The sequence below is a fragment of the Priapulus caudatus genome, unplaced genomic scaffold (assembly GCF_000485595.1).
Source record: "Priapulus caudatus unplaced genomic scaffold, Priapulus_caudatus-5.0.1 Scaffold28, whole genome shotgun sequence".
Classification (NCBI taxonomy): domain Eukaryota; kingdom Metazoa; phylum Priapulida; class Priapulimorpha; order Priapulimorphida; family Priapulidae; genus Priapulus; species Priapulus caudatus.
In genome coordinates this window covers 315107-328353 of record NW_014577089.1, presented here as the reverse complement: position 1 = coordinate 328353, position 13247 = coordinate 315107, and the positions used below count along the sequence as shown (strand labels likewise).

The 13247-nt window shown below is 38.9% G+C and overlaps 1 protein-coding gene across 1 annotated transcript in view; it reads right to left on the bottom strand.

Annotated features, from left to right (window-relative positions):
* The window catches only part of LOC106815019 (dynein heavy chain 10, axonemal-like), a 51677-nt gene extending 38684 nt beyond the window's left edge, over positions 1 to 12993 (bottom strand). The window contains exons 1-22 of the mRNA XM_014819434.1: positions 12855 to 12993; positions 12274 to 12399; positions 11844 to 12004; positions 11392 to 11520; positions 10852 to 11015; positions 10421 to 10619; positions 10153 to 10269; positions 9742 to 9990; positions 9414 to 9590; positions 8641 to 8857; positions 7414 to 7544; positions 6928 to 7128; positions 6593 to 6733; positions 6298 to 6486; positions 3929 to 4089; positions 3624 to 3772; positions 2824 to 2996; positions 2346 to 2510; positions 1919 to 2077; positions 1491 to 1607; positions 767 to 869; positions 89 to 267 (exon numbers count right to left, since the gene is read on the bottom strand). Of these exons, the coding sequence (XP_014674920.1) occupies positions 89 to 267; positions 767 to 869; positions 1491 to 1607; positions 1919 to 2077; positions 2346 to 2510; positions 2824 to 2996; positions 3624 to 3772; positions 3929 to 4089; positions 6298 to 6486; positions 6593 to 6733; positions 6928 to 7128; positions 7414 to 7544; positions 8641 to 8857; positions 9414 to 9590; positions 9742 to 9990; positions 10153 to 10269; positions 10421 to 10619; positions 10852 to 11015; positions 11392 to 11520; positions 11844 to 12004; positions 12274 to 12399; positions 12855 to 12972 (3525 nt within the window). The 5' untranslated portion in view covers positions 12973 to 12993. The remainder of the gene's footprint in view (positions 1 to 88; positions 268 to 766; positions 870 to 1490; positions 1608 to 1918; positions 2078 to 2345; positions 2511 to 2823; positions 2997 to 3623; positions 3773 to 3928; positions 4090 to 6297; positions 6487 to 6592; positions 6734 to 6927; positions 7129 to 7413; positions 7545 to 8640; positions 8858 to 9413; positions 9591 to 9741; positions 9991 to 10152; positions 10270 to 10420; positions 10620 to 10851; positions 11016 to 11391; positions 11521 to 11843; positions 12005 to 12273; positions 12400 to 12854) is intronic.
* Between the last annotated feature and the right edge of the window lie 254 nt (positions 12994 to 13247).

Genomic DNA, 13247 nt, shown 5'->3' with positions numbered 1-13247 from the left:
AAGGCAACTGAAGGATTAACAGAATACAAGAAAGTTTAGGTATAAATAGTACACATCTCTAACAATCCCTGGATAATTATAGATGTACCTTCTGTTCTTCATAGACTGCATAGATCAGCTGAAGCCCTGTCATCTCCTTTGACACCTTGTTGAGGTCCGGGTACATAGTAATTGACAGGTCGAACAACTTCTCAGCATTGCCCAGTTCCTGACGCTGGTTTTCATACATCTGTACCTCTTGGTTATATCTCTTCAGCATTTCAACACCTTTACGTACCAATAAAACGGTGCGGCATGTACCCACGTTGTGTTACAAATGCAATCTTTAAAAGGTGACGGATATGCACATACAGTTGAGCAGTGACCATCTACTTGTAAATGTCTAAGGATCGATATCAATCCCTGCCACAATGTGCCAATTTACGTAACCAAGTCTAAACAGAATTTCTATGTATAATGATGCTATGCAGCATGTGCTTCTTCTGGTATTGAGTTACCACTATAATTTGGCAATATCTGCAATTCTCTAAACACCTCTTTCAACAAATCTATGTATAATGATGCTATGCAGCATGTGCTTCTTCTGGTATTGAGTTACCATTTTAATTTGGCAATATCTGCAATTCTCTAAACACCCTTTTCAACAAATCATCTCACACGTGCATGTGTATGTCTGTGCATGTGTGTGTGTGCATGTGTCTATTATAACTTATATGAATCACGTAATTTTATGTCAACAGACCATTCAAATAAAGAAGTATCATACCTTTATCAAGATCAAGGCCCACGGCTCCTGGTCCTTCAGAATGGAATCTTTCTGCAAACACAGCCAACTCATTTCCAAACTGAGCAATTTGACTCTTTGTAATCTATAAAATGAAATAAGAACACAGGGGAATTAGAAGCATGTTTTAAACTACTTTATAGATTTCCATCAAACTTACTCGTAAAACTGTACACATACCTTGGCAGATTGATTCAACACCGCAATACCATAGCAATTATAATTACCGCTTTATGTGTAGTTGGTAAACAGCCGACATTCAAGGACGAGTCTCGTCAGTGAGACAACGTTTGGTTTGGGGGAGATAGAATTAAGTGTATATTCAATGTATACAGTATAGCATTATTAAACCTTATTCAGCTACAAGTAGTCATATCAGAGACGCCTGGTGGGCACGCGAGAATGAAATACGCAGCCCGGGAGCGTGAGCACTGCTTGCTTTTATCATTGCCAGTGAGAAGCTGCTGCTGAGCTAGCTTTTAGTGTTTACTTTTGCCTTCATTTTGAGTTCCAATAAATCCTGGTTTTCATCAATGATACTCCACTGTCAATTTTCTACTGTTCGACTACGTCAGTCTCCTGAACAACAACCACGAACAACTACACGTAACCACCTTAAAGCACTTATTATACTTAATTAAGTTATTATGGATAATTTTCCAATTGTATATGGTGTCACGAAATAGTGAGATCAAGGTTGGTTTACATTGGTGAACTTTTTCTTGACAGAGATCAGGGTGGCATCAACACGCTTCGAGTTGTACACGAGCTCGTCCCATATGTTGCGGATGTGATCTGCTAGCTCTGCTTCCTCACTAGGTACCTACACACACAAAACATCCAGCCACAAGAAAAAGTTTTTAGTTTTAGTTTTATAACTCGGTTACTCAATGAGACAATTCAGATATTCTTGTGTTCACAAACTTTCGAACGAAATGATTGGATTTGAAGACAATAACAAGTTTGTATATTACTTGAATAAATCATCAATCATCATCATCAAGTGAGACATGTAATTATGACATGCAAGAAAAACGTGTTTTATTCTCGACTGCAGCAACCAACATTTTTATTCAAAAGCCTAACAACAGTTAACTTAAAGTTAGTAACACAAACGCTAGCACATCAATTTACCTCGATATCATATGTGGCGAGTGTGCGGTATCTTTCCTGTATATCTACGATGCGTGACTCCACCATAAGAGACATATCACGTATATCCTGAATGGCTCTCAGCACACACTTCAGGTCGTCTAGACTAGCAGGAACCTTCTGCAGGTCTTCAGCAGATTTCTGGATGAATAAACAAGGCCTGTGTATTGTAATTCAATCAACGTTAATTTGTATTTTAAAAATAACAAAATAGTTACTAAAACATTAAAAACGATACGTATCATAGCACAATCCACCTAAATATTACATATTAATTGTTTACTGTAATTATATATTCTCTATTCAATTAGCTTCTATGATTTCTTCTTTCTATTCCTTACGAATTTGTCAATTAAAAACAGTAACAGTTGCAAACAGAAAACAGATAGAGTAGGTTTATGTAGCCCACCTGGAGGTCATCCCTGAGTAACATCAGCATGTCCTTTGCTGAGATGTGCATGTGTTCTCCAAGACTCTGCACCCACTGCCTGCAATGTTCTTGCACCATACTAATGAGTGGTGCCAGGTGCAGTCTCACACAGTCCTGATCCCGTACTGCAGGTAAGCTGCCAATCTGTAATATTACATTAATTTGTACACATGTATAAACATTGGCACACACAAAGTTTGCCACTAGATACTATTAAAACCTTTGTTGAATCAGGTAAGGGGGCTAGACAGAGAATAAATGGCTCAGTGTGCTCATATACTACAATACTAGATAAAAACAATGAGTTTTTTAGGTGAGTATATTTAGTTAGTATCTCATAACAGTATACGGTGTACTGTAATATATATGTAGTCAGTATAGATAGCTGAAATAAATTCAGGAAGATTCAATAACGACATTTAGCAGGAAAACAATTCAACACAGTAAAATTAATTACCTCCTCTGCTTGCTTAGTGTAGTACTGTAACTTATCATCATAACTGACAACAGATGGATTTCGATTGGCCCATTTCTCTGTCGTCTCCGATTTGTCATACTTCCATAGGTTCCTATACTTCTTCCATGAACCAAGTGTTCTCTGTAGGCCAGCCAACACCTTTTGGATATTTGCTATCGAGATATACATATATTGTGCCATTTAGAATAAGAATAATATCAGTTACTTCTGGAAACATCATTAATAAGAAAGTTCAATGTTTTATTTGCTGCTTTACTTGTGACAGTTTGAAATGTCTAAAGTTACAACAGTCTTCATCTATGATTCTGAAGAATACATGTTAAGAAGACAATTAATCACCTTATAGTAAACAATATCTTTATAATTCGTTCACAAGAGACACAACAAAAGTGGATACAATTAAGAACCATGGCTAAATATGCACCTGCTACCAGCAGTTCATGAGTGTGTTTACAGGTCAAGATTAGAATTAATAACCAAAATAAATACACTCTGAATGAAACAACTTATATCATCACCCCAGGCGTGTTAAACAGGCGAATTACAGCACAATGTAGACTGCATAGTGTGGTATACATGAGAGTGAGCATGAGTGGTAATTAACACTGTCATGTTACTACCACAATTCACCATATTCCTCCATCAGTACTGTGCATTGCAGCAGCTAATAAATACAGAATGACTACATACCCCACTGCAGATTGGTGAACATATGCAGCTAATCCTTAACTCAGAGCATATTATTAGCAACACATATACATTGAGACCCGTGCACTCACCTTGTAAACTGACCAGTAGGGCACAAACTTCTGGATGGTTAGGAATATCAGAGAAGAAGCTGAACACAACTGGCTCATCTTGGTTCGCCACCTTCTGTGGAGGAGTTTCTATACAGGAGCCATGCATCCACCGGATAAACAGCTTTGTGCTACAAATACACATTATGTGTACTATTACTCTCATGTGAATGGTTATCTAGCTTATAAACGTGTCCTACTTTGATGACTAAATCCTTTGTTTGTCATTGTTATCACATGGATGACCAATAAGCTCATACAATATACTATAATACTTTACTACTTGCCCATCGACTACATCCCTGACACAACCAATCATCAGTTTGTAGATTTCATTCACGGCTGGATGTAGAATGACGTCAGGTGAGGCCAGGATGGTTTCCACCTGGTACAGGGGCCTCGTGCCCATCACAGCACAGTTAAACTGCTTCAGATTGTTTATAACAAGCTGCAAAAGATACACCACTATTAAGGGATCGTTCACAATTATCAACACTTTCACAAGCGTACAAACCGTACGCTGGGGGGGGGGGTAGGGGGTCAATGCCCGCCGTACGCTTTCAGCATTTCCGAAAAATGTCGATCCATTTCCCTCGCCGCGCGCCACAGCCGGCATCGCGCGCATCCTCACGCCATGATGCAGCGAGCCCCGGCAGGCCCGCGCCCCGCACGGGCCCGCTCAACAAACCTAGCTGGCAGCCGAGAGCAGTGTAAACAACCGGCACGATGGCGGTTTTGCATGTAATTCATTCTCTATGTAGAATTTATAGTCTGAAAAAAATCATAATTTTTCTTCGGACACTTTTAGGGGGGAGGGGGGTTTCGAAAAAGTGTACGCTTTGTACGCTTGTGAAAATGTTGATAATTGTGAACGACCCCTAAGAATCTACAGTACTACATCTGAAACAAAAATATTTTAAAATTCATTATCTATACCTACTAATAGAACCTGTGGAACTAGTGGAACCTGAAGTTAAATTATGTGAACTGAAGTCTTCCTTGTGATTTACAACTCATGCAACAGCAAAGACATTGTATAACTAGAAAGGGTAGTTGTCGCCAACTACATGTATCCCCCGTGTTCTCCCCAAGATGTGTAAGTATACGAAGTTTGGTCGCGCTAGGTCAATTAGGGGCCGAGTTATAGAGCGGAAGGGAAATATGATGAAGGTTAAGGTCAAGGTCAATGTCAAATAAAGGTTGCAGTGACCTGGTTTCGGTACGTAACACACCTTCTCCCCAAGATGTGTAAGTATACCAAGTTTGGTCGCGCTAGGTCAATTAGGGGCCGAATTATAGAGCGGAAGGAAAATACAATCAAGGTCAAGGTCAAGGTCAAGGTCAAATAAAAGCCGCAGTGACCTGGTTTTGGTACGCGACACAGATTCTCCCCAAGATGTGTAAGTATACCAAGTTTGGTAGCGCTAGGTCAATTAGGGGCCGAGTTATAGAGCGGAAGGGAAATATGATCAAGGTCAAAGTAAAGATCAAATAAAGGTCGTAGTAACCTGGTTTTGGTACGCGACACACCTTCTCCCCAAGATGTGTAAGTATACCAAGTTTGGTAGCGCTAGGTCAATTAGGGGCTGAGTTATAGAGTGAAAGAGAAATATGATCAAGGTCAAGGTATAGGTCAAATAAAGGTCGTAGTGACCTGGTTTTGGTAGCGCTAGGTCAATTAGGGGCCGAGTTATAGAGCGGAAAGGAAATATGATCAAAGTCAAGGTAAAGGACAAATAAAGGTCGTAGTGACCTGGTTTTGGTAGCGCTAGGTCAATTAGGGGCCGAGTTATAGAGCGGAATGGAAATATGATCAAGGTCAAGATAACGGTCAAATAAAGGTCGCAGTGACCTGGTTTTGGTACGCTGCACACCTTCTCCCCAAGATGTGTAAGTAGACCAAGTTTGGTCACGCTAGGTCAATTAGGGGCCTAGCGGCGGCGGCTGTACAGATATGAAACCATAGTATCCCCGCCGACTTTGTCGCGGGGGATACAATTATTGTCAAAATGTGCTCAGCCACTGAGTACATATCTACATAGCACAATTACATGTAGCTTCTCTAACAAATTACGAAGGCAGATAACATCACACAACAACACATCTGGTTCGAATTGCGATTGCTATGCTCTATACACAGAGGAAGCTATTTATTTCCTCTTGCCAATAGACAGGAGAATTAGGTGCACATGGAATCTGTACCACATACAAATATAACTATTTCAGATACTTTGGTCATTTTAATTGAAAATATAATTTTTTTATCGCATAGAAAAGTTCTTGGTGAAGCTGTTTAGATTTGCAATGCAACAGCATGAGTGTATGACACCAATGACAGCAGTCATATATACCTTACATTACTGAAGGCAGTTTTGTTTTCCTTTCAGCCCTTGACATTTGACTATTAATATCCAGCTTGGACCAGACAACATATTTTCTAATAGTCACCATGTAAAATATTAACAATTAATGTAAGACGATCAGATCGACTTATCCAGCTATCATTTTGAGGAGATGGAAGGACAAGATGTATGGACACACGTTTTGATATTCTGCTATAGTTGAAAACTATGTCAGGCAAGCTGAAAAGTACTGACACCATCATTTTAGCTACACAGTAGAATGACTAATTAATTGCATCAATTGTATATTGTACCTTCAATAGTGATTCATACATCCGCTTCTCCCAGTAGGCATAGTATGGAGCCAGTTTTGCTGATTTCCCAGTATTAGTATGCACAACCAAACCTTCCATTTTGGTGAGTAGAGGGCCAATGGCACGATACTTCCTAGTGAGCAACTCAAAGTCACGTGTTCTCTCATGCTCCAAAAACTCAAAGAAATCCTGCAGGGAATGAGAGTGTGGTAAAATAGTGTATAATTAGCCTAATTACAATCCTTTCAGGAATACTGATTGAAAGAATCAGAAAATACACCAAACAGTAACCAACCTTGCAATCCGGCAACTGGCCTCCATCACCTGAAGTCGGGTATGTGAAGAAATCTGCTGTTTCTATCAACAACATTCGTTGATTGATGTCCTTTGCATTTTTTTGTATCTGGTTCACTATTGACTCAAACTTTCCTATTGCCTGCAAAAAAATCAAAATCCTAATATCTAGAGAAAATTATTTTAGAATTTTGTTATATGTATATTTTAATTTATATGAATGAACATTATGTAATATATGTATATTAATATATAATGTTCATTCATATAAACGTTTGGTGTTACATGCACCAAAAACAGACATTGAACTTTTGCATTGTGTTGAAGCACACCAACCTTTTCACACTTAGCTACGAAGTCATAGATTCCAAGCGAATTCCAGTTGAGTCGTTTTGCTCCTGGTTCAATCACTCGTCGTAGCTCCTTGATGTTGTCTGCTAGCAGCTCGTATTCAGGTGGATCAAGTGACAACAGGAGTGAGTGATACCGTGCCAGCATGTCATTCAGGCTATCCACATAAAATATGTACTTTTCCTCCTGTCAATCATGATCATCATGGATTGTTATGCAAGTATAATAACTTGCTATGATGCATTACTCTCAAAAATAAGTAACAAGTGAAGATGCACACATATCAAACTAGGAAATGTTCCTCATGGTTTGAATTGATGAGCATGGCAGAAATGAGTTGAGCCGTAACAGGGAATTAGGAAATCTTGTGCTGCGATTGGAGAAATAGTATACAAATATTAAACTGTGAATACACAAATTCTGCGATTGGAAAATCCGTAATGTAAGGAGAATTTCCAAACAAACAATTACCTGCAAAGCAACATTCCTGGCCAGTTCAGGAACAGGAAACCCTAGCTGTTCCATGTGCTTAGCTTCGGACACAATTTCCATCTGGTCGGGAGAGAAGTTAACGATGATGTTGACATCATTCATCCCGGGACCTAAAAGCAATGAATAAGAACTGTTATTTTCAGTCATAGAAATGCAGTATTATTATAAACTAGAAAGGGCAGTTGTCGCCAACTACATGTATCCCCCGTGTTCTCCCCAAGATGTGTAAGTATATGAAGTTTGGTCGCGCTAGGTCAATTAGGGGCCGAGTTATAGAGCGGAAGAAAAATATGATAAAGATCAAGGTCAAGGACAATGTCAAATAAAGGTTGCAATGACCTGGTTTCGGTACGCGACACACCTTCTCCCAAAGATGTGAAAGTATACCAAGTTTGGTCACGCTAGGTCAATTAGGGGCCGAGTTATAGAGTAGAAGGGAAATATGATCAAGATCAAGGTAAAGGTCAAATAAAGGTCGTAGTGACCAGGTTTTGGTATGCGACACACCTTCTCCCCAAGATGTGTAAGTATACCAAGTTTGGTAGCGCTAGGTCAATTAGGGGCCGAGTTATAGAGCGGAAAGGAAATATAATCAAGGTCAAGGTAAAGGTCAAATAAAGGTCGCAGTGACCTGGTTTTGGTACGCTGCTCACCTTCTCCCCAAGATGTGTAAGTATACCAAGTTTGGTAGCGCTAGGTCAATTAGGGGCCGAGTTATAGAGCGGAAAAGAAATATTATCAAGGTCAAGGTAAAGGTCAAATAAAGGTCGCAGTGACCTGGTTTTGGTACGCTGCTCACCTTCTCCCCAAGATGTGTAAGTATACCAAGTTTGGTAGCGCTAGGTCAATTAGTGGGCCGAGTTAGAGAGCGAAAGGGAAATATGATCAAGGTCAAGGTAAAGGTCAAATAAAGGTCGCAGTGACCTGGTTTTGGTACGCTGCTCACCTTCTCCCCAAGATGTGTAAGTATACCAAGTTTGGTCACGCTAGGTCAATTAGGGGTGGAGTTATAGAGCGGAAGAGAAATTCTCTGCGGCGGACCGAGCGGCGGTGGCGGCTGGGGAGACATGAAACCACATTATCCCTGCCGACTTCGTCGCGGGGGATACAAATATAATATAGATACGAGAGTATAGCATTTATAACATTTTCTTATGTTATTTCTAAGGTTACACTTATCAGGAATTTTGGATCGAAACATTTTACCTGGACTTTCAGTTCTCTTTTCAACTCTGCTTACAACTGATTTGCGCCTTGGGTGTAACTGGGGTTGCCGTCCATTAGAAGAGGTACCAGATATTGCTAGCAGGTTGCGCTTGAGTAGTGAAGGCATTATAGCTTCTGTTCGCTCCCTCCAAGATTCATACTTTTTATCCTCATAGTCTTTCATCTCCATTGCTACTGACAAGTACTTTGCCCGTGCCTGACAAGAAAACGTCACAAGAATTTTCCATTACATTTCAATCTGCACCTGGTTAGATTTTGATTTAGATTTAGAGGTAGAATAATAATATTAACTATTGTACATGAATCTGGGCTATTATACTAACAAACTCACAGATGTTTTCCACAGTGTCCACCGATAATGGCACATGTTCAACAAAGGTTTCTGTTTCTTAAAATGTCATAGCAAACCCAGAAACTCCATTAGCTTTCATAGGCATGATACTCTTACAAATATACTTACGCTCATAGGGTCTATGTCCCCCAGGGTACTATCGGAGGGTACCCTGGGTACGGTTCGATATATCGGAACGTACCCTGGTAACTATCTGATATGGTTAGAGTTAGGGTTAGGGTTAGGGTTAGGTTAGAGTTAGGGAGTAAGCGTAGGCGACTCCCTAGACTCGTTAGTAGAATAGGCGAGGTACGGTCCGGCATATTAGATAGTACCAGGGTACGTTCCGATATAACAAACCGTACCGAGGGTACCCTCCGATAGTACCCTGGAGGACATAGACCCTCTCAGCTATACTTACAGCTTTCCCTGATTCTGTAATGAACATCTCATCTAGAGATTGGAAACGAATCACTGTGTGCTTTATCCTATTGAACATATGTCGCTCCCAGTAGATAGCACCCGATACTGGTGGTACATCCTTGTTCAGAGGTGGATTGTCTTTAAAATTCCTGAACAATGTTGCCACTTGGTCAACCTTTTAAAAAATATTTTTTTTAAACATTGGTGTTTCTTACAAAGACTGATAATGGCATAATAAATGTAACACCATTACCTAAGATAATTTCTCTTAGAAATAAGCTCCAACTTTTCTAAAAAAAGTTGCAAAAAGTGTTGGAATACCTCACCTCTTTCGCATACTGTAGCAGAATATCATTGAACTTCTCCATCATCTGCCTGTTGACAGCCTCTCGTGATCGAATGTGTTTAAAATTGAGAAGCATATCAAAGGCACCTTCTGCGGACCGAAGGGTTTTGAACGATTCATCAATGAAGTGCTTAGCTTCCTCTTCAATGGAGACGACCTCACGTTTGAACCAATCCATGATTGCACGCCACTTGTATTCGTTGGCATGTTGAAATGGGTCGAATCCAACCTAGGCACCAAATCTGTCAGCTATATATGCCCACGTTTGCATCCTGAACTAGGTAAGCTCTAGGGACCCAGCCTGTGCAAACTGAAAAACTCTCTACAACCATTATTGAGCTCGAGACTCGATTGACAGTGCTGATTACTTTGAACAGCTACACAACATTACCTCTTCAATTGGTCGGACGAGGGCATCTACTCGCTTCAACACATTGTCAATTCTCACAGGATCTCCTGTTACTGCCTTCAGTTCTGGCCCAAATATGTTATAGAACTCCTCCATTACCTGCAAATTCAAACAAGTATTTTAATACTTACTGCTATATCAGGCCAATAAACGTGCCTGCAAGTTGCCTTGATTATTAGAAAAACGTGAGTAACACATTACATTTGTAAAGGTATAGCAATGTGGCAATAGAATTGTCTAACAATTATACCTGTGCAATATTAAAGAGGTCATCGCAGATCTTAGACATGTAGTCTGTTTTCTCAAACAGACGCTTCTTGTCAAACTCCCACCGAGCATCTCTACCTGATGCTTCTATTTTAGCACGTGTTTCATGATAGCACCTGCTCCACAATTCCAAACACTGCTTGGCATCCGACGTTTTCTGCTTAACGTTTTGATGCGAGTCCCTATAAAATTATTTTGCAATTAGGTGTAATAATTCTGTATATATATTATTAAGGATTAACATGATCACACCACAACTGCATATATGCATTTCCTAATTATAATAAATGAAAGTCATTAACAATAACCCGTTTTCACAAAAATAATTTGACTAAATTACTTTTATGCCTTTCTACATTGCTTTTTCTTCTAGTAGTCTGCTCCCTAACTTGTGTACGTTTAGTGACTGCATACCTGAAAAGTGTCCGCAGATTTATGACCCTAGAGACTCGATCAGTCAGTTCCCAGGCAATCATCTCCATTAGGGGCACCATGCGTTCGTCTGTATTGTAATGCCTCGAGATAATCCACACAACCCGCAGAGCAGCCATCATTGACGGTATAGTCTCCATGACTGCCTGTTTCATGTATAAAGGTCAGAGATCTTACTAGTATTTCTGTGAATGGTTTTTTAAAGTTTATCTATAAATTTCCACAACCTAGAACTAGTATACATGTTAATCAAACATTACATGACCAGTTTTCTGCATGTCATAAACCTCATTACTATAGTTTATATGTACTAATATAGCTAAATAGGTTTAACATAATACAATAATAAAATTATTAAAATCAATTTATTTACTCGATCATTTAGCATTATTCAAATACTCAATATATCAAGAACCTAGCACTATTTAAGGAGAAATACTCTTATATCAATTCTTCACATCATCACTTATTTCGAGAAATCTACTCTATTGTTCATTACACTTCAATGGATTATAACTGTACCTGAAAATTAGCACCATAGGTGAGGTTTCTGAAATGTCTTTCCAGTGTTGTAAGGAAGCGTACATTGTCTTTGGCTTCTGTGTGATACTTGGTCAAGTCTGCACATTGATCTTCAAAACCGAAGTACACCTGTATAAAATGCATAACTTCCTTCTTTAACAAGCCATCACAACATTTTTATAACTAGTTACTACTATACTACTATACTGATCAAAGTAATTAACGCCGTTAATTTTCACTTGACATAAATTAGTAATGAAATTATGTTTAATTAGTTAGTATTTATTACAAGCCATAATAACGAAAATGTGAAAAATACAAAAAAGAGTACACATAAATTGTAGTATAATAAAAAAATATAAATTTATGAACATATTTTTAATTATGTATTCTTGATAATGTTTATATCGTGTAACGAATCGCACATAATTGCGATTGACGTGTCTTCACACCTGACTATCAATCTTGCACAGAATGGCTGTCATTTGTTTCACAGCAGGTAGCTTCAACTGCTCTATAAGTGCACTAAGAGTACCACTCCGTTCTCTCCAGAAGTCTATCTCCGCTAGAGGACCTTTGCCCTGTGGAACTCTGCTCTTCTCCTGCTCAAGTGCTAAACAACATAAAATATGCAGTCACAGCAGTTTGTATAAATGGAGTGTGAGCACAGCTCTGAAATAGCATTGAAGTTTTCCACCTCATGAGGTAGAAAACATCAGAGATATGGCAGTATGGGTGAGAGAACAAGAGGAAGAGAGGGCAGGAAGCAGGAGTGATGGAGGGCAAGATACAGGAGTGATGGAGGAAGGAGTGTGGGAAGATATATATATATATATATATATATATATATATATATATATATATACATATGCTATATATTACCTGTATATATCTGATCTTGCCATTTTGCTACAGTATTTTCTACCTCCTGTAAAACAGCTGGTTTTCCAAGCACATCTTTGTCATCGTCAGTCAGCTTTAGATCTGGTACATATAGGTGAACTTCCCCTGTCGGGAATAATACAAGCTGTACGTAGAGAGCACAACTATTGTACCAGATTTTAAACATTGCAAACAGATTTTATTGTTCTCAACTAGCAACCACGGAACATCTTTGTTCATGAGAACCAACAGTCCAGGCCAAAATATAGTCAGACAATTTACCAAATCTGTTGCACACTGTACTTGTCTTGCTACTGCCTACAGAAATATCTGAACAAGTACTGTAGAAGTTATTGTATATGATAAAATACATACACATTATAAGGTTACTAGAGAAAATCAACATATTGAAATAAAATGATTTTTACTATTGTACTAGTAGTAGTATGTACAGGAAAATACACATAATCAATAAATACTCCATACTATACATTTAACGACTTATGTAAATGACTATACATTTAATTTCATCAAATACTACCACAAAACCCAAAAGAATATTTATCAAAACACAAGTTCACCTTCCAATTGCTGGACAGTTCTCGATATGTGGCCAGCAAATTTCTGTATGCTGATGAGAAACTCGTCTCTCAGAAGAGCATGGCTTTTCAGTTCTGTGGGTGGCATTGCCTCCTTCATGGCAGTACCAATGACCTTAGTATTGCTATCTCCATTTGCCTGATTAAAGGACTGTGGGTCAAGCTCGCCTGTGTTAGTCGTCTTAAAGGATATCAAGGGTGCATATACCTGAAGAACAGTAAAAACACAACAAAGTTATGTGGTTTATTATTCACTACAAAGATTTTTATAAAACGTTTTAAAACCTGGAAATGATTTCTGTTGATGTAGTAGTATTTTAGTGTGTAGTAGCCAGTAAAGACTGGTGTTAGCTGTGCAACAGGGCAGAACAAGTA